The 26,556-nt window shown below is 42.3% G+C and overlaps 1 protein-coding gene and 1 long non-coding RNA gene across 4 annotated transcripts; one reads left to right on the forward strand and one right to left on the reverse strand.

Moving 5' to 3' along the window:
• Positions 1 to 473: 473 nt before the first annotated feature.
• LOC130186632 (zinc finger and BTB domain-containing protein 7C) lies at positions 474 to 20,448 on the reverse strand. Of its 3 annotated transcripts, none has more exons than XM_056403855.1 (4): positions 20,327 to 20,448; positions 3,737 to 4,495; positions 2,978 to 3,651; positions 474 to 2,480 (listed from the first exon to the last, which is right to left on the reverse strand). In XM_056403855.1, exons 2-4 carry the CDS (start codon positions 4,466 to 4,468, stop codon positions 1,859 to 1,861), a joined length of 2,028 nt encoding a protein of 675 aa, XP_056259830.1. In that variant the 5' UTR covers positions 4,469 to 4,495; positions 20,327 to 20,448; the 3' UTR covers positions 474 to 1,858. The 3 variants fall into 3 exon arrangements, with proteins under 3 accessions (XP_056259830.1, XP_056259831.1, XP_056259829.1); XM_056403856.1 differs by lacking the exon at positions 20,327 to 20,448 and adding an exon at positions 10,528 to 11,650; XM_056403854.1 differs by lacking the exon at positions 20,327 to 20,448 and adding an exon at positions 10,533 to 11,649.
• Positions 20,449 to 20,653: 205 nt separating this feature from the next.
• LOC130186633 (uncharacterized) lies at positions 20,654 to 25,990 on the forward strand. The gene is made up of 4 exons (XR_008830316.1): positions 20,654 to 20,846; positions 21,450 to 21,752; positions 21,888 to 22,008; positions 25,258 to 25,990. It is a non-coding gene; the product is annotated as an uncharacterized LOC130186633 (long non-coding RNA).
• Positions 25,991 to 26,556: the final 566 nt, after the last annotated feature.

A 26,556-nucleotide genomic window follows, 5' to 3' on the forward strand; every position in this document is an offset into this window, starting at 1 on the left:
TGGGTGTGAGCAGTATTCAGAAGTATATAAATAGTGCTTTCAGAGTATCTACTAGTAAATGTACTACTAAAATACTTTGCAGAAGAAGCACTAGTTTTATGAAAAATACAAAGTTGCATGAATTCACAGGATTTTTTAAACTTAGAATCTTAAGGCAGAAAACTTAAAAAGCATACTTACTAGTAGAATCCTGAAGATTTTATTGTTGGTAACTAGGAGTGGTATATATATTTATCTCCAAATCCTAACCATCTCAACAACATGCCAAACCCTTACCCTTATTTTAACCTCAAAACAAAGTCTTCACCTAATGCTACACCATGAAGAAGTGAGATCCAACCTAAATCTCCTCACTTTCCAAAAATGTCATCACAATCAAGGTTTAAATATCAGATTGATCCTCACAAAGAGGGATAAGAGTACACACACACACACTTGGTAGTTTTATGGTAATAATACTCCCAGACAAGAGCGAAGTTCAACATTTAGTGTCTTTATAAAACAGATTTGCAAAATATAGCCAAGGCTCATTCATTTAAATACGCATAAATAGCAAGAAAATACTTTCCCATTTCAATTCAAATAATTTTTGAACTTCTTTATACACAAATCAGAAATTAACATTATATGAAAAACGGGCCTTAAACCCTTTTGATTTGTTGCAGCAGAAAAAACACAAGCATACTGTATAGCTAAAGCGGCAGTTTGATTAGTCAGAAATATACATCCTCTGAAGACACATACTCATAAACATTAAAACAAAGTCTTATTCAAGTCTGTGAAATATCAAAGTACACATCTTTGGATGGATGCCTCAAAGTCTTTTAAGAACAATATATATATATATATATATTTTACATCATCAGCAATGCGACCGTAATTAACACCACCATGGCCAAAAGTTTGTGTCTATGTACAATAGTGCAGACAAGGAACTTAAATCAGAACAAGGCAGTGGAAGGATAATAACATGGTATCAAATATCCTGATTTGTTAGACTTCAAGTGGGTTTCCTTTGTTTTGGAATATGATTAAATAACCATGTTGGAATCAAATGTACTTGCAGGACATGTGCCAGACTACACGCTGCTGTAATCAAATCATTTTTAATGCTTTTTCAACAACACTGATCCCTTCTTAACACCTAGACACAGCTATCCAAAAATAAAAGTCACTGGGAATTGTTTGGACAAAGGCTTATTTATTGAATAAAATGTTATTTTATTTATTTACGTCTACTCCACTTCCCTACTTCATTACGAAAGGGAAATATTTCATTTATATATTAAAAACCTTTTTCTACATTATATGTTTGAATATGTTTGCACATGTAATCTTTTGTTTGACATTTACCATCACCAATTCATATTACAACAGATTCTGCTCTTGGTGTAGCATTACATTTTCTTGCATGTGAATACTTTCACTATAAAAGCCTCATCTTATCTTGCTTCAGAGGACATTGTAGAAATGTGGTAGTTTTTGAATTGATTGCCTCTCGGTTTAGGCAACCTTGTAGATAAATAATGCAAATAAGATAAGTTTCCTGATATGTTCTCCTCATTGGCGGTGTCAAACTTTTTCGCTCTTTTTAAATGCTATGAAAGTATTTGTAAACATCCACAGGGCTGAAACAATTATTTAGCATGACATCTGTGAAATTATTTAAATTTCCAAAAAATAAAAATAAAAAAAGTCTTTGTTACCACTGCCACATCAGCAGGCTTCAAAAGGTTTACTGATCTCACTCTTTCACTTCTTTTTTTTATAAAGGTGCTTTAGCTTCCTGGAGCAGAACAGACACAGAGATTAAAGAGATATTCTTTCTTGTCTTTTGTCTTCCTTTACAGACCGGAGTTCATTTGGCCGGCTCAGAGATGGGTGGAGCGCGCTCCAGTCTCATGGTCCAGGGGTCAGAGGTCGCGGCATAAAATGGAGAGCGGGTAAGCACTTCTTCTCCAGCCAGAGCAAAGGCAAACACTCCCCTCTGCCTCCCTTCTCCTGTCTTCTCCTCCTCTGCGCGTTGCTTCCCCTCTGCTCGCCGTTCCTCCCTGCTCTCCCTGCCTGCACCATCCACACTCTTAAATCCCAGACCTCTATTGCTGAGGCCGAGCATCTCCCCAAGTCCGTGACTCTTGACTCCCTGGTACGCAGGGCTTAACCCGTTCTCCTCAAACCTGTTGGTGGCAGCAGTGGGGGGGCACAGGAAGTTGCTGGTGGGTGTGGACCGCCAGGCAGCTGGCTTTCGTCCTCGCCGGGGGCGGGAGATTCGGCAGCTCTGCCTCTTGATGTGTCGATGTAGGTGGTCAGACCGTGTGAAACTTTTGTAGCAGTGCTCGCACTGGTATGGACGGACGCCCGTGTGGATTCGCAGGTGGTTCTTCAGGTCATAGTTGTGGACAAACTTGGAGTTGCAGTGGAGGCAGATGTACGGGCGCTCACCCGTGTGCTTCCTCATGTGGATCTTGAGTTTGTCTTGTCTGAGAAAAGATCAAAGCCACATGTGTTCATACAATATCTTGTGGGTTGAAAAGTTAACACATAAATTACATTTCCCTTTTTAGATCTTGTGTCGTATGAGTGACTGAGTTTAAAAGCCAGTATTTAAAGATAATTTGTTCTAGTATGATGTATTAGTTTCTTCACTGACAACACTGACAAAGTTCAGCTTTAAAATACAGGTGGAAAATATGCCAAAGAAGAAGGATGTAGGTGAGTGAGATATCACTAATGCAAAGAAACCAGCGGAGGGGGCTTTCCACTTTCAGCTCTTTGATATTCAGATGAGGTGAAAACAGATTAACCTCAGTCAAAAGAGCATGGGGTACTTTTCCGTTAACTGTGCTGTTTTACATAACCTTCGTCGTCAAAACAACCAGGAACATTAAGATCTAAACATGATCTCTATGTGGTTTGTTAATATGAAGTTCTTGTAGTGAAGAACTGATAATGTGATTAGATGTACTGCTTCACATACCTGGTGAATCGTACTTCACAGATAGTGCACATGTACGGTTTCTCCCCTGTATGCGTCCTCATGTGTCGAGGCAGTTTCCCAGCTCCTTGGATGACCTTGTTGCAGATAGGACACTGCTGTGACGCTTTGGGCTTCATCTTCCTCTCCTCCTCCAGCTGCCAGGGAGGGAACAGCGCCCCGAGGTGGGAAGCGGAGCTCAAGAAGCTCAGGTACGACCGGAAGTCAGCTTCGTCCTTAATCTGACCCAGAGCGTGACCTTCTGACGGCACTGAACCAGCGTTCATGGTGCTGCCAAGACCCGAGCTGACAAACTCTTTCAGGAAGTCACCGTGGAGCAGACTGGGTGGGACTTCCTCTTTCATCTCCTCCTTTATGATCTCTCTTTTCACAGCTAGATCAAGGGGCCTGGAGGCCTCAAGTGGGGCAGAGGTTGAGAAGGCGTGAGGGAGCCTGGTTTGCGGTGAGACTCCTGCATGGGGATGCTGATGGTGGCTGGGATCCAGGAGCTGCTGGGTGAAGGCCGGGAACTCAGCAGCCCACATGGAGGGGTAGAAACCTGGGAGGAGAGGAGAAAAGTTGGTCCTCCGATCCAGTGTTGACATACGGGGATACAGCCCTTCCTGGAGGAGAGACTCGATGGAGAAATCCTTCAGAGCTCGACTCTCCATACTCTCCTGCCGCATAAAGACAGCATCATGAGCCTTTCAAGCTTAGGAACAATCAAGACAAGATTACTTACAAAATGTCCAGTGAACTCACCTGTTTTCCTCTCATGTTGTCTGGAGACTGTGACTGGGACGACTCCCTGCGCAGGTCAAACTGCTGATGGAATGTGGAGGTGCTCGGAGGCGGCAAATCGTCCGTCCCCGAAGGCGTCTGCTCCCCCCTGCTCTCCGATGACTGCAGTGACCTCTCGCTGACGTTGTCCTCCTCTTCTTCCTGCTCATCCTTCCTCGACCCTGCGTCCTCCTCTTCATCCTCCTCCTCCTCTTCCTCCTCCTCGTCTTCCTCCGCATCCTCCTCTTCCTCCTCGTCCTCTTCTCCCTCCACCACTCGCCTTCCCCCGCCTCCGCCGCCTCCACCCCCGCTGTCCATGATCTCCAGGCAAACGTTGATGATGCAGGGAATCTCCAACATCTGAGCCGCATTCAGGATCTCTTTAACGTTGGACGCCGTCACCGTCAGAGTAGAAGTGTAGGCAAACTCCAGGATGGCTGTGAGACACTCCGGCGCCACAAAGTCGATTTCGTACACGGCCGCTGTGGGATGGTGATCTCTGGCATCAGTGGTGGCCACTGTGAACAGTTTCTTGAAGTACTGGCTGCAGGCGGCCAGAACGGAGCGGTGGGTGCGGTACTCCTGGTCACGGACGATGAGGATGACATCGCAGAGCAGCCCGTCACGACGCTGCTCGTTGAGGCTGCAGAGGACATCGCTGCTGTGATTCGGGAAAGGGATTCCAATCAGGTCCTCCTCTCTGTGATGAACCATTCTCCTCTCTCCGTCACTGTTGGTTATCTAGATGGGAGACAGTAGCATTGAACTGTTTAATGGCACTTGAATCACACTTGAAAGGTCAAACTGAAAAAAAATAGTTTTGTGGAACCCACGTTTTCCTCTCCAAAACTCCATTAATCCTCAATCGTTTTATTTGCGCTTTTAAGTTCTGCCTCAGTTTGTGCCTTTGATGCATTGCGTCATTGAATCACAGAGCTAAGCATCTGTTTTTCTAAAAGATAAACCGTCTGGTAATGTTTCAAAAACCCACAAGGTTGTTCAACATTTAGAAGACATTTTGAGAATCCTTAAACTCTTGAAGGTCTGTCTGGACCAAAAAATATTGAGTCTGGCACACAACAAGGAAGATCTTTGAACACATATCCTGAGATGTGATTACAAATCCTCCCCCCTCAAAAAAATAGAGAGGGGTTGAGACATACCTCTGCTCATTTTGTACAACACACAAAAAAAATATGAAGCCGCTTTAATGTATGAAATTATAAAATCATTCAAAATAACATATCTGATAATAAAACTTTAGAATTTTTTTACACTTAAATGAAGCATGCATTGTGAGACATGCAACTCGGGGTGATGTTAATCAGTGATTGATCTGAACATGCACTGTTTGCATGTTAAGGCCAATAACAAAACAGGATCTGAGTTAGTGATTTAAAGAGTGCACTGAGAGCGACAAGTGGCCCACGGCTCGGCTCACACCTGCACCTCAGCTTGAAATGGAGTGTCACTGACAACAATCACCATCCATTCATCAGATGAAGGGATTTTCAAAAAGCGTTGATATTTGAATAGTGGGGAGGCTCTTAACCCAAGCTGATATTGTTAACACAGTGAGTGACAGTCTAGCTTTATGAAATATACTGTAGGCATGCTTGTTTGTGTGCCATCTGTGCAGCAAACAACAAGTGGTAAATACAGCATGTCTCATTTTGAGCAAACATCGCATTGGTAATATTTATTCTTGAATGTGTTATCGCGATTTCTTGAAGGAGCGTGTTGCAACTGTGCAAGTTAGGGAAACCCATCATCTTGATAATACGGTGTCTGGCTTTTTTTTTTTCCTATTTGACACTCAAACAAGCAATGAGGTTGTGATGATAGATGCGTGAGAGATTCTGTGATGTTGGTAATGTCCACCACCACCCCCCCACCACCCCCACCCTTGTCTTCTTCCACCAGATATGAGCACAAAGCAAGCTGATACCTTCATTTCAACACAGTGTGTGATTTGGATGTGGTGAGAAATGAAGAAAACAACAAAGGAGGTCAGATTGTACTCTAGATGCCGTATCCTGTCAGAATGCTTAGTTTGCAGTCACCTCGCTCATTTGTGTCACAGCACAGTGACGGCAGATACCGTATGAATGTACAGACAAAACTGTTCTCTGCCTTAAAATCTCCGTCCCACAGCTGCCTGAGTTCCTACCTGTTGATTCACTCTGCTGTTGTTTACAGTTACAGTGATAAAACTTCCTCTGGCAGAGTGCTCATTCATTCACTTCTATGAATAGAGCTTAAACTTAGCCGTCCACACTTGGTGGTCACTGGAGGCATGTGTAGATAAATACTTTGAAGCGGCCCCGCTCACCACAGCTGCATTGTTGACTGGCTCTAAATGGGCTAGGGCTGAAGCCACACACACACACACACACACACACACACACACACACGCAAATACACACACACACACACACACACACACACACACACACACACACATGCACACACACACACACACACACACACACACACACACACACACACACACACACATTCTCACTTTTTTGTTTCTTGTGCTGCAGTGGATCACACCACAGGAGAAACAAAAAAAACTATTTCAGAAAATCCCTTAGTTCACCTGCAGGCATACAACTTGGATACCAATCTTATTTGTAGTTTATTCTTGTCGATCTTGTTGCTAGGTAACTGTTGCTATGTTCATGCCATTGATACAGTGTGGACATAATTAAAATGTCTATAGAGGGAGGTTGTATAGGATATAGGCCCGTAGACCTGTGCAACTTCATCGAGGGAAAACTGGAACAAAAGAGCGACAGAGAAAGTTACAGTGGCCAGAAAAACTGACAGGATCGTGTATTCAAAAATAATAATGAATGATGAAATGAAAAGAGATTATATCTGTATTGAATTTCATATAAATCCTTCTGTGAAGCGCAAATCCTGTACTATAAACTCAGGTAATACATTAAAACCTCTTTCACTGATTCTGCTGTTTCCTCCACAGATTAATGTTGCTTCTACAAAGAAACAGACAATATCTTTTTTCTATTACGTTTCACACGGCTCGTAATGTTCATAAAAGTGTTAGCCTTGGTAAAAGGTGAGAGAATCTCCAGTGAAACAGCAAAGGAAAGATCAGATGGCCCTAAAAGTTCCCTAACAGGTTGCACAAACACCAGCGGAGGGGCCCCTCCCTGTAACAGCCTGCCAAGGCAAACAATAGTGCAGAACTTGGAACAACACTGAGTGGATAAGAGGGAGAGAAAAAGAGTCTGACTGGGAGGGCTTGGCGAACTCACTGTCATTCGTTTGCTCTCAATCCATCCCACCCACTCCTGGAACTATGGGACACGTGCTGCTGTTGCTGTTTGTTCGCCTAGTGCCCCAGCGAGCACCACTCCCCTCTATTCCCACTGTTTGCCTGCCACTAGCTAGTGCTAGCTCTTAGTGGCCGGCCCCTAATTACAATGTGGAGAGGATCTAAGGAGGATGTGCCACATAGACAGGGAGGGGAGGAGGGCACAGCTTTCCCACCACAAGGTCCTGGAGTGCCATTTCATCAGCCGAACAGCCTTAACCCTTTATACACGCACACACCCCCACCCACCCGTCAGACCAGCCAGGGTGGAGACGTCTTGTGAAAGGGCTCTGATAATTACTGCTTAAGTCATTTGACACGACATCCATCTTACTCTTCTGGAAAAGTCATGGAAGGACAATCAAACTTTTTCTTCAGCAAAAAAAACTGACGCAGTAAATGGTTGTCAGGCTTCATCAACCTGCCATTATAAGGTGACACAATCTTTGAATAAAATAGTGAAAGTCGTATTTTGATACAATTGTCAGCTGCTGCACCCATTTCTGTTTATAACACAAGCATCACTGAATCAATATACTTAACAGGAATTTCAGTTGCATGTGTGATACTAGCTCAGAATCAACTTAATTATTGAATTGACCTGTAATGGACAGTCTCTCTCAGTTTCTGCCCGTCTCTCTCTCCTCCTGCCTGGACCGGCCACGTCTCCTCTCATGCCTCACTTAGTCACTAACACTTTCAACTCAGCACTCCCACCCCAAATTATGTGTCACCTCCATTCAGTGTCGTCTTTCTCCCAAGAACTTCATCTGCTTTCCGGGCTCTGACCACCACCACCGCCGCCGCCGCCACCTCCTCCTCCTCCTCCTAATCATTCTCCTCTTCCTCCTCTTCCTCCTCCTCCTCCCCCTCACAGTCCCTGTTGCAGCTGTATCATCATTATGGCCAGAGTGGAGCGACAAACTTGTCCCCAGCCCTGACCGCTCAGGCCACAAATCAGCAGCTAATGTCCATCTCAACCCTTGTCACAGGCAGACACTCATTTGGCCTATAAGCTACACCCAAACACCCAAAGCCTAGTTTATCCCTGTCAGGCCATTGCATCCACCTGACCCACATGCTAAATCACCGGCAGCCAAAGTTTGCCCCTGTCACCAACTGCCCATAGCAAACACCTGCTAAACAACTGTCACAGATGGACAATTGCATGGCCAATAATTTGTAGTATTGACAGACAGAATTCACCCCCTTATTAGGAGAAGGCATTCGTTTGACCTACTGTGTAAGGTAGTCCATTATCACCAGTAATACACCAGTGCACCTGTTTTGCGAGGAGACTTTTCCTTGGTTGATGATTTAAGTGCCAATTGTTCGGAGCCTATGAGGCCACATACGGACAGGTTTTAAATTTTATCTAAATTGCTGTCAATTACAGCAGATGAGCAGCATACAATGCCAATTACACAACATGGGTGGTGTATTTATCTTATACAGTGTCGGGGCCAAATTTCCGCATTTAACTGCACAAGTTTCGCTTGAAAGTTGAGTGTTACTTTATAAAATTTATATGAAATTTACACAGTTTTTGGCATGACTGGTACCACATTTACACTTTCACAGAACAAATGGCGATTAACGAAATTAGTGAGATGCTGTACATATTATTAATTTAAGTATAGACTGACTTATTAAAAAATATATAATTTTTGATGGAAAATCGGCCTGCGAGTTCAACAAATTTCCTAATATCCAGCAACATAAACCACATTATTCTTGTTCAAATGTTTCAGCAGGTTAAACTATAAAATCACTATTGTATTTCATTATTTGTCAGAGCAAAAGATCAGCAATTTATGCCTGTAATTGACACTTAATTGTTATTCATTAGAAGTGCGATAGAATGAAATAGTTTGAAATAAACACCCGATCTGGCTTTAAGAGGTCTGGAGGCCAATTGAATTCACTCAGCTCCTTAAAGAGCCTGTTTGCACTAGGTGTCATCTCTCGAGCCTTCAGGGGGGCCCACAGCTACACGCCATTATCTCTCTCACCCCCAAAGTAAACGAAAGTTTATGGTTTGCTGCTGAATATCGGTTGTGTGATTAAGAATGTCACTTCTAGATTATTCACCATGAAAGGAAGGACAGTTTATTTTCACATTATGCTTTCTGTGTCTTTGTTTAATTTCAATTTAGACCCCGTAATGAACAAGAGATGGTTGTATTCAATAGCTCAAGCGAGGATGAAACGATATTTTATTTTTTTCATGCAGGGATGTTATTACAGTTTAGCCTTGGGTAAAAATGTAATGTCCTTTATTTGTATTTTTTGACACTCACAAATGTGGCCCAGAAAAACAGGTTCAGCTCATATAAACATTAACCCAAATTATTAAAACTAAAGCAAAGGCTCAAGAAAAAATATGTATTACACAGTGGCAGGTTTTTGTTAAAAACTGACTGGAACTAATGAGACATAATCAGAGTTAGAATAGGTGATTAAGCAAACATATCCTTGGTATGACATTGATCTACATTAAATTTCCTGTCACAGTTTGTGAGCCTGTTGAGTAGGTGTGTAACCACATGAACTCTTTTATGGTGGCTTATTCTCATACACCTGCAACAACATTTTTATATGCAAAATAACTCTGATTTTTATTTCCCACATACACTGAATTGTGTTCTGCATTTTTAGGTGCCGATTTTCATTTTTCTGCTCATTATTTGAGTAAAGAATTTAGTGCGCACAAACAAACCTTCACACCTGAATGAAAAACAACAGCTGGTAAACAGCTCTAATGGCATTACTGGCCGTTGCATTTTGTAACTACATGAGGTAAGAGGTCTATGAGCTGACTGGCTGTAAACAATAATTTGCAGCTCAGCGCGAAATCCATAACATGTTTTTTATTTTGGCCACACTCCCAAACATCTTCTTTAACTTTATGAATAACCTGACTACTTATTTTGGATTTAAAGGAGCATGTCGTATAGATATGGAATATCTAAAAGTGAACTGTATAATTACTGCTGGAGACAAAACACATACTTAAGTCCACTAAAACGTTTCAAAGACATGTTGTGATGCTATAAACACTCGGGCTATTTCCAGACTTTTATAGCACAATATTTACACTATAGCCTAAACAATTACACGAGTCATTAAGTGACTTTATTGAACTGTTTGCACCTTGTCAGGCCTTTATGATCTAGAGCAGAAGGCTGCAACACTCATATAAACTCTAAGTGATGCACGTGTGCACACTGTAGCATAACGCACAAGTGGAAGCTTGTTCACACACACACACACACACACACACTCTACAACAATGTGACAAATTATTACGGACATATACGCACAGATACACGCCCATTTGCACGTTCAAAAAGTCTGGCATCCACATAAATTCACACATGTCTTGATATGTTCTCCAGCATTCCACAGCTCTCAGCTGCCTTTCACCTACCGTACCTGCAGTTTCTCGATTCCCCTCACGTGTCTTTGTATTTCCAGACTACTAAGAGGCTCTGTGGCTCCTCGCGTGACCTCTCAGCATTGCCCTCTTTATTTGAAACACAGCTGCCCCTCTTTTTTTTTTTTTTTTTTTTGCCAGTCTGTCAATCAGTCAGCCAGGCAGTCAGTCCATTCACAAGCTCCTCACACCGGCCACGGTTGCCCATTCACAAAAATTAAGAGGGAAAAAAAAACACCCAGGGAAGAATATCCAATGGAGAGAAGCAAAAGCGGCGCAACAGAGGAGAGCAGAGTGTGATTCTTGGGTCTGTCTGTGAAGCAGCGTGGCTAGTGTGGAGTTTAGAGTCAGGCTCACTGTTGTGTGTGGCTCATGTAGGACGAGCGAGAGAGTGAGAGGAAGGGAGGGAGGGCAGCAGCACTGCGCTGTGGAGATGTCGCACCACTAGTTTTTATAGCAGGGTGGGTAGCTGGAAGATAATAATACCCCATCCTCCTCCACAACACAAGTTTAAGTGCACTGTGTAATAAGCCCATGGCGCAGACACCCTCTGATTTAGGTCAGACAAAATGAATTTTTAGTTGTGTTAGAGTGGATTTTTGGTATAAAGGGACCGGGGGAAAAGAAACTCGAAGGGGTTGTTTGGGGAGACCGAGGGAGGGTAAAAAAGGAAAGGAAAAAGAGAGAGAAAAGTTGGGAAACTATTTTGTGCACCTCTGTTGGTTAGTCTCGAGCTGAGATGAGATGTACAGAGGCAGAAACACAACTGCAACTTAAAGCCAGTTAGTTTCAGTTTTGCACCTGTTTTAACCCGAATCCTGCTATTCTCTCATTTCTAATAAATTAATTTCTATAGTAAAACAAACATCAACCAGCTCCTGAGACTTCTGTGCATGTGTTCAGGCACTGTAGGGTAACAGACAGGCGACACAATGTGCACACTGGCACATGTAGCCCCCCATAAAGGCTTCATCACAACAGACTAAATACTGAAAACATTTTAGCCGTGTGCCGTTCACAGCCCAATAAAACTGTCTGCTTCAGACAAAGCTGTTCGTTGTAGAGGAAATATTACTTAAACCTGACTCTATCTGATACTAAATTAAACCACAAACGAAAAAATACCACAAGTAATTATGTACAGACTTATTTTTTTTGCCAACGTATTGAAACCCAGGTTTCAAAAACCAAGCTGAAGAGAGCAGAGGGCTAACGTTAGATTCCTGTTTTGAGTCAGAAAGCACTGAAGCAGGTTAACAGTTGGTGACTACACCACCGCCTCAGTCTGTGGAGAGGAGGAGGAAGTTTGTGCAGAAAGGTGTAGAAATAAGACAAAGCACTGAAGAATGTATAGAGGACAAACCCTGTTTTAGCAGTAGTTTTGGAGCGATATATGACGGCAAGAAAATGTGGAGAGAAAAATATTTCAAATGTTCATCTCAACTCAATGGCACTGAGAATGGCTGACAAAGCTGCTTCCTGTGTGTGTGTGTGTGTGTGTGTGTGTGTGTGTGTAAGTAAGGCAAAGTTAGAAAGAAAAAAGAAAACAGAGAAGAACAAGAGAGGAAGAGTATTTCCTTTGCTTTCACAGACAGACCGAATCTTTTACTATGACATAGCATATTCACAGGACCTGTAACAGCCATTGAGCTTTCCTGTGTGACATCATAAAACCACGCCTTTTGTTACACTTTTTTTTTTTTCAATTAAGTTTCCAAGAAAGCTTCACCAGCATGTTTTGCATTTTGAAAGTTTATTTCAAACAGACGGGTTTTTTTTTTTTTTTTTTTCAGAAAAAATACCAAAAGTTGTGGTGCAGATACTAAAACAATCCAAGCTTAGCTTAGTTTTTCATTCATAAAGGTGGACTATGCAGTGAGCCATTGTTTTCTTAGTGGTTACTGCACCTTCAAATCTCCTAAAATATTCCTAACCGTCCATAAATCATAGCCGACAATCATACTGTGAAAACAGTCAAATTATGTCGAGTTAACCTCCGCAAACAAGTAGACATCAGAGTGTACATCAGACTGCTATGCCCACTTCCCCTGGGGAAAACATGGACCAAAGCAAACCACAGCCCATGCCCTAGTGGTTTACACTGTTTTGTACAGGGTGAGAGTTGAGGCCAGCTCACATTGGCATCTAGTATATATAAACAGGGTTAGCCACTAACTGCTAGCAGGCCGGCCAGACGGCCAGAAAAACAACACTTGCCATGCTATAAGATCGGCTATCTATTCTAAACATGTCGCTGCTATCATAGCAATGCTCTGTGAATGGTACCTGCGAAGACTGCATTGTAACGCTGTGAAACTGCAGCCTGTCATGTCAGGCCATGACTGACACAAAGCGGTGGTCTAATGGCGCAGACGTACACTGTGTAAATTACACAGATTTGCACTGCAGCTCATTTAGTGGTATAATTTCGGAAGTTTCTCAGCCTAATTAATGTGCCTGCAAAAGTTTCATATATTGTGATGCAAGCATGAAATCGATTTTAGTGTAGCCCGAAGAACAAAAAAATTATCTTGGCGCTTCAGTGTTTTATATTTCTGTAGTATTATCATCAGGCTAAATATTGATTCTTTTCCTTCCTCCATCCTTCTCGAGTGTTCGGCTGCTCCGAGACGTGGTGATTCTTGTTGCTCAGTCTGAGTGCTACCAGTCACAAGACTCAAGGATACAAGGGGCTGAGTAAGAGTCATCTGTTTTGTCTGTCTGTCTGTCTATATCACTCAGCGTACCTGTTTATTGCCACCCGCTGCACCCAGCAAGATACACGTACCAGGGCACCAGATTGGCACTTTGGAGGGGGAGGTGGGGTGTGAAGCATCATTACATAAAGTTGATATCATGGAGACTTTGATGCCGTACTTGTCTTGGCTTGCTGTACAGTACCACAAACACAGTACACAGACTTTGAACAGAAATACATCTTGAATCTGCACTTGACTAAAATTGGCCCTCAATCAAAATATCTCAAGACTGTAGAGTAGCAGCACTACAGCCACATACTGCACCATAGAGCACACACACATGCTAACACGCATTTTCACCTCCCCTCTTCACTCATTCAGTCACTCATTTTGATCACCCCCCAGTGTTACCACTCTCAAAACATCACAACTTGCCGTTCAGTCAGTGTTCAATCTCCTGATAACATAAATTATGTGTTCTTGTTAGTCGCACAGCATTCAGCCATAACATCATTTTGGTAGGTAAGTGTGCAGTAATTATGTCAGTGTCGCAGCATCACTCATAAAACTCGAAGTGTTCTCTTAATAAACAATATATTCTAACTGCTCTTCGCACCAGCAGAGCTCGAAAATAGTTTCCGTCAGTTTACTATTACAGTGGTGCACCCAAAACAAAGTGGTGGATAGTTCAGCCAAAGGTCAGGTTGCTTGAAAAGAACTAGTTTGTACTAAGTGTCGTCCAACCGTTTAAGAAGTGTTTATTGTTGCTGTTCCAAATGGCCAAACTTGAATGTGGGGTTGAAAAGTTGGCCGTCAGAAAGAGGTGATAATTGTTGAAATATGGGAATTAAGGAGACTGTAACTACCAAGAAAATGGACAGCATCAGTTGGTGCCCCAATACAACATATGTTTACGTCTATGTGACAAAGCCCTCCAGCGGATCTAGTAATTATGACGGAAGCAAAGCGGGAAGTCAAGTGGCATTGTTATAGAGCGACAAAATCCCCGTAGGGACAAGGTTAGGGGGGGATGGATGGATCAACAAAATGTTGAACACGGGACACTGTTGTACTTCCTGTTTCCAACTGTAAATCAGCATTGTAGTTTTTTTGTTTTTTTTTTAAGTAGCACCCCAATGAAGGCAAGATAGAGGAAAACATTTGGTGCATGGAGCTCTGGAGAAGCTTTAGCTACTGTGTTTTAATTTTAATGGACTTTCATTGAAGCCCAAACCCTAACCTTGCTGTATGTGCATTCTTTAAAGTAAGAAATTGTTTTAAGGCGTGACCATGAGCGTGTCATAACCTTAACTGCGTGTTTGTGGTGTCGTAACCATGACTAAGTTACTTTTGTGACCATAGTCGCACCATTAAACTGATTTACTTTTCAACGCTAATCTGTAACAATGTTGGTCGGCACAGACAAATGATGTCGTTTTGCTAACACGAGCATCAGATCTGAAAATGCGTCTAGTTGACGCTTCTGTCATTGTTCAATTGGAGGACTTGCTGGGAGAATAGCCCACTTTTTCTCAGCATCTCTCCAGGCATTCATAGTCTTGCACTCAGTTGTTCAAATCAAAAGTGACAAAGGTAGTTGTGTAAAGAACGGGGGAGTTCAAGCCTACAGCCGACCAATCGTGGGTGTGAATTTCAGGTTGACAGTTTTGGAAAGTTACAGAGATTGTATGACACAACCACCATAATTCCAGCGTTGGAAAGGTGTAGGGGGAGGGGGTCTCGGAAGCTATTCACCTAACACTTTTGATGAAGTATACTAGCAGCTTAAAGCTACAATATGCAAGTTCTGTAAATCCGGTTAGCACTAGCATGAGACTCCACAGGCTCCCATCTTTGACCTTGGCCTTCTCTGATTGGTTAGAAGGGGAGGAGAATATCTGTGCACTGCGGTCGGGCTGTTAAGTTTCAACTAAAATAATATTAGAAAAAAGTTATATATGAAGCTTTAGATTCCAGGTTGCTGCTCACTGGTTAACTGTACACAACTAAAAAAGGCTTCCTTTAGATTAAAAACTGTAGAGAGATCAGTCTGACTTGTGGCCTTTACCCTGGTGTCTCGGAGGCCAGGTGTGGCCTGGTGTGGGAGAGAGGCAGGAAAGGGAGGCATTCATCCCCTGACAGTCCACAGATAGAGCATCACAGCAGCCTCCCAGGTCGACACCCCCTGCCTCCAGAAGTCCAAGGACAGAGACACACGCACAGATGCAATGCTGCTCAAACACAAAGGGAGGCAGGCATGTGTGCAAACCTGTACATGCTGCCTCACTCAGTCACAGACAAATGCTCGCAGACACACACACACACACACACACACACACACACACATACACCCATCTGTCATTGCACTGAGGTCATTAGAACTCACCTTGGAGCATGCCATTCGGGTGAGTGAGGTGAGGGCGTTTACTTACTGCTGACCTGTCTGTTTGCGCTTTAACTTTCTCCTGTTTTGTCTTTTTTTCAAACATCCTAATCGGTATTGGAAGCTTTGCCAGAAGGGAGGCAAAGTACACAAGCTGCATATTTAGAACTGCGAGTGCTGGGAGAGACAGAGTTACAGTGTTTCACAGGTGGCCGTAATGCGTCGTATGAACCCACTGCTGTGCGTGAAGATAACTTGAATGTCTGTGGTGATGTTTGCTGAAGACAAATATGATTATTGTTTATGTTGGAGGCCATTTTCGACCACTTTTATTTTATGTCGTTGCTAGAATATGGAAATGTATTCTGGACCTGAAACCTCCTGACCTCAACCACAATGTTGCTACTTCTGAATGCATTTCCGTACAGTGTGTTGTTGTGTTCATTTGATTGACTTTGTGTGAATATTTGTGTGTGAGCGTGTGTGTGTGTGTTGGGAGGGTCGTGGGGTGAATGAGGACAAGTCCGTACGGTGATAACGAGAAGGAGGCCAGCCTTGGTGGGACAGCCTCTGTCTGCCCTCAGGTAGTGTGTGTGTGGGTATGTTTGTGTGTGCGCATGTGTGTGTGTCAGCAGGAGAGCCCTCGGGCACTCTGGCACCTCCTAATTAAAACCAGTCAGGCTGCAGGGCAGGGGAGACAGATGCCTGTCATGACACACACACACAAACACACACACACACATGCGAATGAGGTGGCAGAGCACATTCAACCGCATGCACACTCACAAATACACCAGTGTGTTGCGTGGGTCAGTTATTTTTGAACAATCTCATCCCACCCACTCAGGTATCACACAGGTAAGTAATCTGTATCTGACCCAGATGACAAAAAAGAAGCAGTGACATCCACACAGCGGGAACATAATTCATGTTAATAGAGCTGCACATAATCGAAGACAAAGAAAATTTTAACATACGTGAATGTGTTTGCAACCTAATCTGTTTATATGCCAGTTTCATGATTGAATCCATTACTTATTTTTAAAACTTATTTTAGCCTCAGGTTAAAACAAATTTGGCTAATTTGGTTTATAATTCATCAATGAACTCTCATTAGTTTTATTTCTACCTGAAAACCTGCTGGATTATGTCCAACTTGTTCACCACCGACACACACCGAGCGTGCCTCACACTCTCTCACATGCTGTCGTGACCCATAGCAGCTTTCAGATTGACACCCCCCCCCCCCCCCCACCCCCAGCACAGAGTGAGACATAATTGTGCTGAATGTCTGTTACCTGCAGACTCTGTCACATTTTATCTCCGTTCCCCCATGTACGGCCCCGAGCTGCAGGCGACCACGTATAGTACTGAGCAGGCTAACTGCTGTTTGTCTGGGGTGGGTGGGTGGATCAAGGCATGCTGCTCTCCTTTCTCTCCCAGTGATTAGATAGCATAAGCAGGCCAGCTAGCCTAACCCACACACTCATGTCTCTAAAACTGCCATCCAGCCCTGCTTTCTCTCTCGCTGCCTCTCACACACAGGTGGGTGGACCCACTTATTCAACCCAGATCTTTCTTTTAGACATTATGAAATCGTGCTCTTTTTTTTCCCTTTCTTCTTTTTCTTCATCTAACTCCCTGATACTGAATGACATTCAACTCTGAATGTTTCCTGCGATGTCTTTGCAGCTCTGTTCTACAAAGTAGAGCCTTAATTTTCTAATTTACTAGGTGATCATTTTGCCTGACTGTCAAGCAGAGAATCATGTCTCTTTGTACTTGTCACTATAGACTGAGGCAAGGTGGGTTGCCAGTGGTTACAGGGGCCTATTTTCTATTATCTAGGTAAGATTCAGGAAACACCCACAATTTGAATGTAAAATGCTTCATTGTGCAACCACATTACAAACTGTGGCTGGCACTGACATTTCAATGTTGAAATGTGTGACAAAAAAAAATCTTTCTCTGATAACTTTGACTCTGCTAGGAATACAAAAGCCACTCCAACACACACACACACTCTCACACACACACACACACACACACACACACACACACAGATTGCAGCTACAGTGTCATAAGCAATTCATAAAAGGTAAAATAAAAGTAATTTTAAATTGGAATGTTATTGTGTTTCAGCAGCTGGTGCCTTAAATTTAAGTAAGGCTAAATAAAATAAGATTATATATAAAAAATCTATACTTATTTCACATATATACTGATGCAAAGGGATTCCATGCAAATCAAAAATAATGAAAACAAATATAACAAAAGGCATGCTGTAGTTTTTCATAACCGTGCCAAGGTGGCAAGATGTGCTTCCAGGTGATCTACTGTTTAAACTATGTGAACATAATCTGTTACTTTAGTCAAAACAAAATACTGAAAAGTGATAAAAAGCATCAGTGCGTACAGAAGGATTAAGAGAATGGTGGAAATGGAGAAATTGTAAACGGAAAGAAAGTATATGGCTTGAAAAGCAGAGAGGGTGCAATCGAGCCGACCTCTGGTGAGTGCGAGTGCCTGCCTCCCTGGCTGCTTTGTCCTTTGAGCCAGGTGCTGTGTTTCGTGAGGAGCGCAAAAGTACACAAATCCCACAGAAGGAGCTTTTTTGGCAGGGCTCGGGCCTCCCACCCACGGCAGCCTCTTCAAGCCTCCTCCCATCCTCTATTCATCTGTGAGGGGCGGCTTACTCACCCAGCCCAACTCCACACAACAAAACCTGGACCTCGATCCTACGGAGGAGGGCGGACGTGTGCGCGCACACACACACACACACACACACACACACACACACAAGCAAGCGGCTATTCGGCATTTGTAGACATAGAAACACGCGTGTGTACGAGTTGCGGCGAGGCTGCACGCCTAATTGATCAGGTGACACTTTGTCACACGGATCAGAATCTGTCGCAGCTGACTGAGCAGGACTTGAAAACACTGACTCTGGTTTTAGACAGCTGTGATAAGATGACATCTGTGTCACAGGAGTTTAAAATCAGATTGTGTATCCCTTTGTAAATGCTGTTACATGGGCATGCCCACACACTGTCAGTTGGGAAGAAGGCGTGTGGACTCATTCACTCAGTCAGGCTCATAATGAACACACTGCATCATTTTTTTTGCAATTATGAAGCTACACCCTCATTCACTCGACAGACTGAAGTCTCTCTTTCTCTCAGTCAAGTGAGTTCACGCCCTCACATGCGTTCACACACTCGCTCAGATACATTTTCATACAAATACAAGGCCACTGCCTTTACGGAGCCAGTTGGCTATTTGTTTGTCATATACAGTACGCTATAGGTGAGATTGTACAAACATGAATGAAATCTGCCTCAGGTAATGTTTGTTAAACACACCGATGTAAGAGAAACCCTGTAACAAAAGACCTGTGTGGATCAGGTTAAATTCAGATAATCCTGGTGAGAGAGAGAGAGAGATAGAGAGAGAGGCAAACAGAGTGCCTCTCTCTTTCTCACCTGAGAGTAGGTGTGGTGGTGTGTACTTGACTTTATCCCCATCTAACCCCCACCCCCACTGTGACTTTTTTTAAAATTATTGGTGAAGGCTGATAACCATTACAGACTGCAATACATGTACACAATGCTTCAGAGTATTTTTACATGAAAGTACACTTTAAGGAAGCTACATTTTCTTTTACAACTTTTCATGAATTATCCATCATGCGTCTGATAACAGAAACAAACAGTGTCCCTATACGAAGAACTTGTAATTTATGAGGTTCACTAACTAAGAAGCCGCATTCTCCATTTTTACCTCGTTTTACACCACAACCTGGAACACTTAATTATTTTACTTATCATAATATCATATAATGACATGGAACAATGTAGTGCCTATATCTGATATATCAGCCAGTATACCATATTATCACCATTTAATGATGTGCTTAACGGTTAACAGTAACTCATGATTGGGGGGGTGGTACAGGCAGGAAGAGTGTAATAATTCTGAATGTCACACCTCTGCCTCCACATCTGTTGCACAGAGAAAGTACAGAAAAAGTAAAAATCTGATCATGTGACTGATGAGAGGACATGTCACCCCATGCATCTTATTAGTGCCATATCAATTCAGAGGTGTGTTTTAATTTAATCTTACAACCACTCAGGCAGCTTCTTGGTGGCAGAAATGTGAGGATGAGTAGGTAAAAGTATATAGAAATAGAAATCATGCACAATAATTAATTGTGTAGTTATGCTAGCTGCTGCAACAATAACAAGCAAGAGTAAAAATGATAACAGTCTTTCAATCTGTTCCAGCTTTGTCATGCTTTCACTTGCTTCCTCCTCAGTGTGGCTGTTACAGTATGTGAAGGGGGAGGCTTTCATTGCACGCACAACTGTTGCAAGATATGCACAGGAAGGTTTCTGGAGAGCACTGACAATAAATGGACATCCCTTTTTTACTCTATGTCCTATTATTAAAAAAAAAAAAAGTTTGAGACATGGAGCCATTTGCAACACAGAGGAACCTGATTCTGCAAAAGGTCAGCCATCCTTTAGTCTGATTCCAGCACTCAGTGGGTAGCAGACAGCTCTTGCATGCTTTGAAATTTTACCACAACACAGAAAATATGAACCTCTCATTATGACTTTTTTAGGACATGGGGAATAGTACTACGATGAAGAAAAAAAAAAATCAGAAGAGCAAAGAGTGAAAGAGACAGCGAGATGTTACTGACCTTTGAAGAGGAAAAGTTTTGAGTTAAGTTCCTCTCTCACGCACTCAGTCCCTGTCAGGAAAGTCAACACTGTCTCAGCGCGGGCAGACGTGTGAAAGTGAGAGCGGGTGAGATAGAGTCTCAAATTTGCTCTGAAGGTGTGTCAGTGATTTGGGGGAGTGAAAAGGTACCGTTCCACGAAACGGTTATCTAAGAAACACAACAAAACAAAAACTGCTACACCCACCAGCCTCAGCCAACACCCCTCCCTCCCTCTAAACCAAAAGTATTTGGCAGCATTCCCTACAAGTCCACCTGTGCTTAGGGGAGGGGAGTGACACACACTCACACTCACAGGCCAAGCCTAAAAACCTGCTTGCGAGCTTGGACTGGGTGGTATGGTTGTGGTTGGAAATAGGCATAGCTGAGCCTCGGGGGCTGGGGCTGGAGGGCAGAGGAGATGGAGGTTTGGAGCCAGAGACAAGCCTGGAGAGTTTGGGCAAAACCAGGAGCAAGGGCTGAAGCACTGAGATTGGAGCAGGTAATAAAACAGCCAAACTGATGCTGGATGACAGGGCAGAGGTTTCAAACAAGGTTCTGGTAAAAAAAAAAAAATTAAATGGGGAAGAGGTAGTTCCAGTATAATGCAGGGTTGAACCAGTGGGTGGGTCTTTGCCTGTGCCAAACAGGAGCTAGAGGGGTTCATATCAGGTGTCGAACAAAAGACATATCAGGGGAGAAATGAAAAGATTTGAAGAAAGGGTAGTGTGAGTGTATTTGGGTGTGTACTTCAGTGTACCAGCTCGTACCTGGCAAGATGTAAGAACCATTGTGCTGCTCTGAAGCCCATAATGCAGTGTAATGGGAATATAATAAGAGGGTGTAATGAGTGATGTAAATGCTGAACGTGTCATATTGGGTGATACAGATGCAATAGACATCATGGGGTCTAAAGATTACCAAACAAGCTCCAGAGAAAATAGGGATTTTGTGAATATTAAATAATGGTGAAAACATCTACCTTCTCCATTTTAAAACTGACTTATAGAAAATATATGCTTGTGAAAAACAATCAAACTGAAACAGATATTTGAAAGGGGTTATTAGTAAGTTTTCTCTGCCAACGAATGTGATTTCTTTCCAGGAGCGGGCTGTGGTGATTATGGCTTGACAAGACCTTCAGCGTTTACAAGACAAGAGGTTATAATACGCCCTCTGAGCAGTGCTTCGTCTTCAGGGCAGATTGGAGGCTACAGTGGGTCGCTATCGGAAAGTGGCGAAACGGACTGGGGCTAGCTGGTTAGCGGCTAACTTCAGTAGAAGAGAAGACGTGATAGAGACAAGAGTTCACGCTGGCGTTGCTTTCCACCCTTTGAGACAGCGGATAGTGCTTGGCGAGTAAGGGAATGCAGTGTGATGCTGAACTTGCAACGTTCCTTCTATACTGGTAAGTAAACAGCTTTTCATGCTAACGTTGGCTGTCTAGCAATAGCAAAACTTACAAATAGCTCATTTAAAACAAAGTATCAGTTGATAATGTGAAAAAAATTGGACTTTTTCCTTTCTCCATGCACCTTGGAAGTAGGTGAAGTTGTGCCAGAAACCTCCACACTAACACGAGATGATGAAGATGCCACACAGTAAAGATCCAGGAGCAAGATCCCACATTTAACCTGCAGAGATGTCACCTGACACTAGAGAAGGTAAAATGTTTGTGCTTCCTGTGCAAACCATGGGATTAGGACATCTCATGGAGGTTTCCCCTGTCTCAGATCTCATCAGAATGCAGGATACAACACAGGATACACGCACAATAATTCATTTGGCAGGTTTCTGATAGAAACATCTACTTTACCTTAAGCTTTGAGTTTCTGGATAGTAAATTCCAATTTCCTCATGTAATGATCACACAGTTCAGCGTTTGAACTAGCTAAATTTATGCCTTAGCACATACTAGTGTGAATTAAAATTACAATAGCACTGAACTGTTTTGTGGATTTATCGCAGAATCAAGCCTCTAGTCCACTGCATTTGTTTATAGATAAACACACCCAGCGTCCATTTTCTGTCCTGTCCCATGTAGTGTCTTATGCTTTGGAGAGGCCTAATATTTAACTTCTCTTGTGGATTAAAAAAATTGCTTGAGCAAATTTGCTCAGCCAATATATTGTTTGAACCGAACCACACAAGGTTACAGTGGGGCACGGAAGCAAGTGTAAAACATGTAACATGGTGCTTTTCTTTCTGTGCAGCTACTGTTAAGATCCTCGTTTTTCATCTGAAACCTGAATAGTTCTTGACAAAGTCTGTTTAATGTGGGAAGACTTACTTGAGGTTGTGCATTGTTAAACCAAAGGTACAGTTCTTGCCTCTTGACAGCACAGATTCCTCATCTTATTACCCTTATCTTCATTTTTTATTATATACCTTCATTATGAAAAGGCTGCAAAGTGCAAAGCCAGACAAAAGCCAGACAAAAGCCATTTAACAGTATTACTCGGGGGGGAAGTACTTCAGTATCAGTTCATGACAGTACATGAATACTTTGATACTCCCAAAGACATGTTCAGGTTGCTCAGCACTGCCTCACCCTGTCCAGAGTTATACCATGAAAAACCTTCTTCATACCAAGAAGGGTGTTCATTTCCTCTTCAGATTCGCTCCTTACAGGAATTTTTTGACATTTGTTAATTCGCTTTCTTGCCATGAGTTAGAAGATCAACACCACACTCATATCTGTTGGTTCCATATGATTCTACATCCAGCAGCCAGTTAGCTTAGCTTAGCTTAGCATGAAGACTGAAAACAGGGAAACAGCTAACAAAAAGAAAAAAAGAACATAGCTAAACTCTGTGCAAAGGTAAAACACACATCTGCGTAGATTAGCTCTAAAGATGTGTTCAGACAGAATCCAAGGCGATTTTAGAGGCAGCACAATTGCATAGAAAGACAATAGATGAAGTATCTATCTATCTATCTATCTATGATGCGAAGACACGTCTATGTGAATTGAAAATGTTTCTGCTTGAGCGAGGAATTTTTGCTCTGCTTCACTTTCTGTCTCAACACACATTTAAGGTCATTGATAAATTTTTCATACATCGTTTGTTTAAAAAAAGCGGAGATGTAAAAACAACAGGTTGGTAATAGAGGGAGTTACCTTGAATCTCTTCATCAGCATGAGGTGATTTTACTACCAACTTTTAAACTTTTACACTAACAAAATATAACGTGTTAATTAGTGAGCTTGAGAGATGCTGGGATTTTGTTACAGAGCCAGGCTAAGTGTTTTGTCATGATTCCAGTCTTTATGCTGAGCTACTATAACAGCTGTCGGTTGGTTTGGTAGCTCCTACTTGAACTTACCCTGGATGCACACATCCAAATAACTATAAGATGCATTATTTTCATAGGAGGCCCCCAGAGGTAATGATCTACAAGAGCTTTATCAGGATACACACAAATACAACGCCTTAAGACTTAAGCTTTAAATCAATATAAAGTTCATACAAAGTCCAATCATGAATCTTTGAGATTGTCCAAAACTTCTTCTCATAGCTGCTTAGAACAAACATGATGGGCTGGCTCACATTCATTAGCATAAATCCGTTGGCAAGGTTTACCACCCTGTTAATTACTGGGGCTTCTCAGAAACTTTAGCAGGAGGAGACACATCAAGGGCAGTGCAGCAGAGCAAAGGCAGAGTTTTGAGAATTTTTGAATTTCTTGCCAAATTAAAAGTGAATAATCTTGTGCAAATTCTGTTTTGGTATAAACAAGTTTTCTCAATGGCATGCATAAACTCACCTCCAACACTGATTAAAATCTGGATTTTTAATTATGTCTCTGCGTGTGTCTCCTAACCTGATGTGGGTTTTTTTTTTTTTTTTTTGGTACATGTCGCTGGGGTCCAGGGTACAGAACTACCCCCTTTGAATACAATAACGAAAAAGGCTTGCAGCACACAAAGCAACAACTCTTAGTTACACCCACATGCTGCTGTTGCTTTCATCCTGCCACCTGTGGAGTGGGTGTCACCATCCTATCCACCAAATCTGTCAGATAGACCTGTTTCTGCTCACGGGCCATGTTTTTGGGTGATGGAATCTGTTTTATGAATAGTTTTTGTGTTTGTGTTTCAGTTTTGTTATGCTGTAGGCTCTTCTCTCCCAACACGGTGAAAAGAAAAGTGGTAGTGATTAAGTGCTGTGCTTTGAGACACGATAATGGTTAAGGTAGACTAATGATGCTTATAAATTAAAAGTAGAAGAAGTGGAGGATAAGGATAAGTGAAGTGCTGTCTTGGTCTTTAGACAGAAATTTCACTGTTTTATTTCCCAGAATACACTGATGTGGTCAGTTCCTCTGGCTTCCCACCAAAGGATAGAATAAGTCACGGTTCTTTCAGACACGTGCAGAGTTCAGGTGGAAGCCAAACCGATATAAATATGGTCAACAAAAAGAACAGACTAAAAAAATACAGAAAAGAAAGAAAGAAATTGACACTGTAATCATGTAATTTTATTGATAATGAGGGTGAATTACCTCAAACTATAGAATATATCTTGTTATTAACCATTGCTGTCATTACACTACCTTTTTCTACTATATAACTGCTGTAAAGTTGTAAAGCCACTGCTTTTATTCGCAGATTGAATAAGAAAAGCAGTAAATGCCAATTTGAACAAAAATGTAGAAAACAACATAAAAGTAAGATCAATTCCAACTTGTGTAATTATTTTAAAGATCCCATGAAATGATGATGTATTCTCTTGTTTATTGCTCCTCTATCCATTACATGCCAAATATACTGTGTCCACCCTTCTCTCTTAAATCTATCGAACTAACTACAACTAGAGGCAGTAACACGGGTCAGAGGTGTGTAGGTGTGTGTGGAAGATGTCAGTTTGCAACAACATCAACATTATCGGCAGCTCTCTTTGCTTTCGAAGGTTCAAACATATGTGGCCCGATGCCCGAGATGCAAACCACCTTTTTGTCCTCGTCCACCTCCTCCGTGACTGGGGTTGGAGCTGGAGGGTTTCCATCCATGTCAGGTTTGCTGGATTCATCCTGGGTGATTTTGAGCCCTGAAGACCTTCTCAAAGTTACAGTAAGTCCCACCAACGCAACCGAGTCAGTGCACACATTTCATTTCACTTAAGCCCACAAATTTCAACCTCATGGTAGAGGAAAAGTCAGAGAATCACAAAGTCAGTAGGATGTATCCTCTGGGGACTATGAATGACTGCAAAATTTCATGTCATTCCATTGTTGAGATCGATTGTCACGTCACAAGCATGAATTAAAAAAAAAAAAGAAAAACACAACAGTAACTCAACTTACAAACCACCTGTACAACTCTTATTTTCAGCTCTGCCGGCTTCATCAGGGTGATAATTAAGGTTCTGATGAGGGTGAGATATCTGAAAAAATAGCATACATTAAAACTCATACTAGTCTGCAACCTGCTGTGTGCATGTTCTTGAAGTTAGCGACTGATCAATGTACAGTGCGTTCCCCCTGCATAGCAATGTTTAATTGAATTAACATCTCATCCATCACAAGTGTATCTTGGATATTTACAATATGTGAATAAAAGAAGGGTTGTTGAACCTTTGGTGTACAGGATGATACTTGTGTATATAGTCTCAAACTTGTTGGTGTGAGACCATTGTACCGACAGCTTCCCTGCTCTCCGTCAGCTCAGTGTCAGGGTGGTGCTATAATGTACTGACCTCAGACCAGCATTTTCAATTGCAGCTTGATATAGCCTGAGCTGTGCTCTGTTAGCATGAGCTGTGCTGTTTGAAAGTGAAACTCTGATGGAACAAAAGTTTGAAGAAGTTAGTCTAGGAGGTTTTTTACTTTCTTTTTTAATTGCTTAGTAGATCTAAAACCCTGTAATTATTTATAGAATAAATGTGGCAGTATCAGGGAGGACCCCCGGAGATATGCACTGTGTGTTAAATGCATATAGGATGAGGCATGGCTGGGTCATACTTGTGGTCGTGTGGTGAATTGTGGTCTTTTTGTTGGTTGCTGACATAAGCTGCTGTAGTATGGTCTTTGTTAGTATCCGTTGATAATGTGCTAAGTATCTAAACTAGACCAGAAAACCATGTTCAAGTCTTGAACATTTTTGGTATTAACAGGTGGCAGACACACAGACAGACCTATGAACGCACCCAGGGGTGTGAATGTTCATGACAAGGTGGGATTGGGTAAGACAGGTATATGCTGTTATAGGT

Source organism: Seriola aureovittata, chromosome 18 (assembly GCF_021018895.1).
Source record: "Seriola aureovittata isolate HTS-2021-v1 ecotype China chromosome 18, ASM2101889v1, whole genome shotgun sequence".
NCBI classification, from domain to species: Eukaryota; Metazoa; Chordata; class Actinopteri; order Carangiformes; family Carangidae; genus Seriola; species Seriola aureovittata.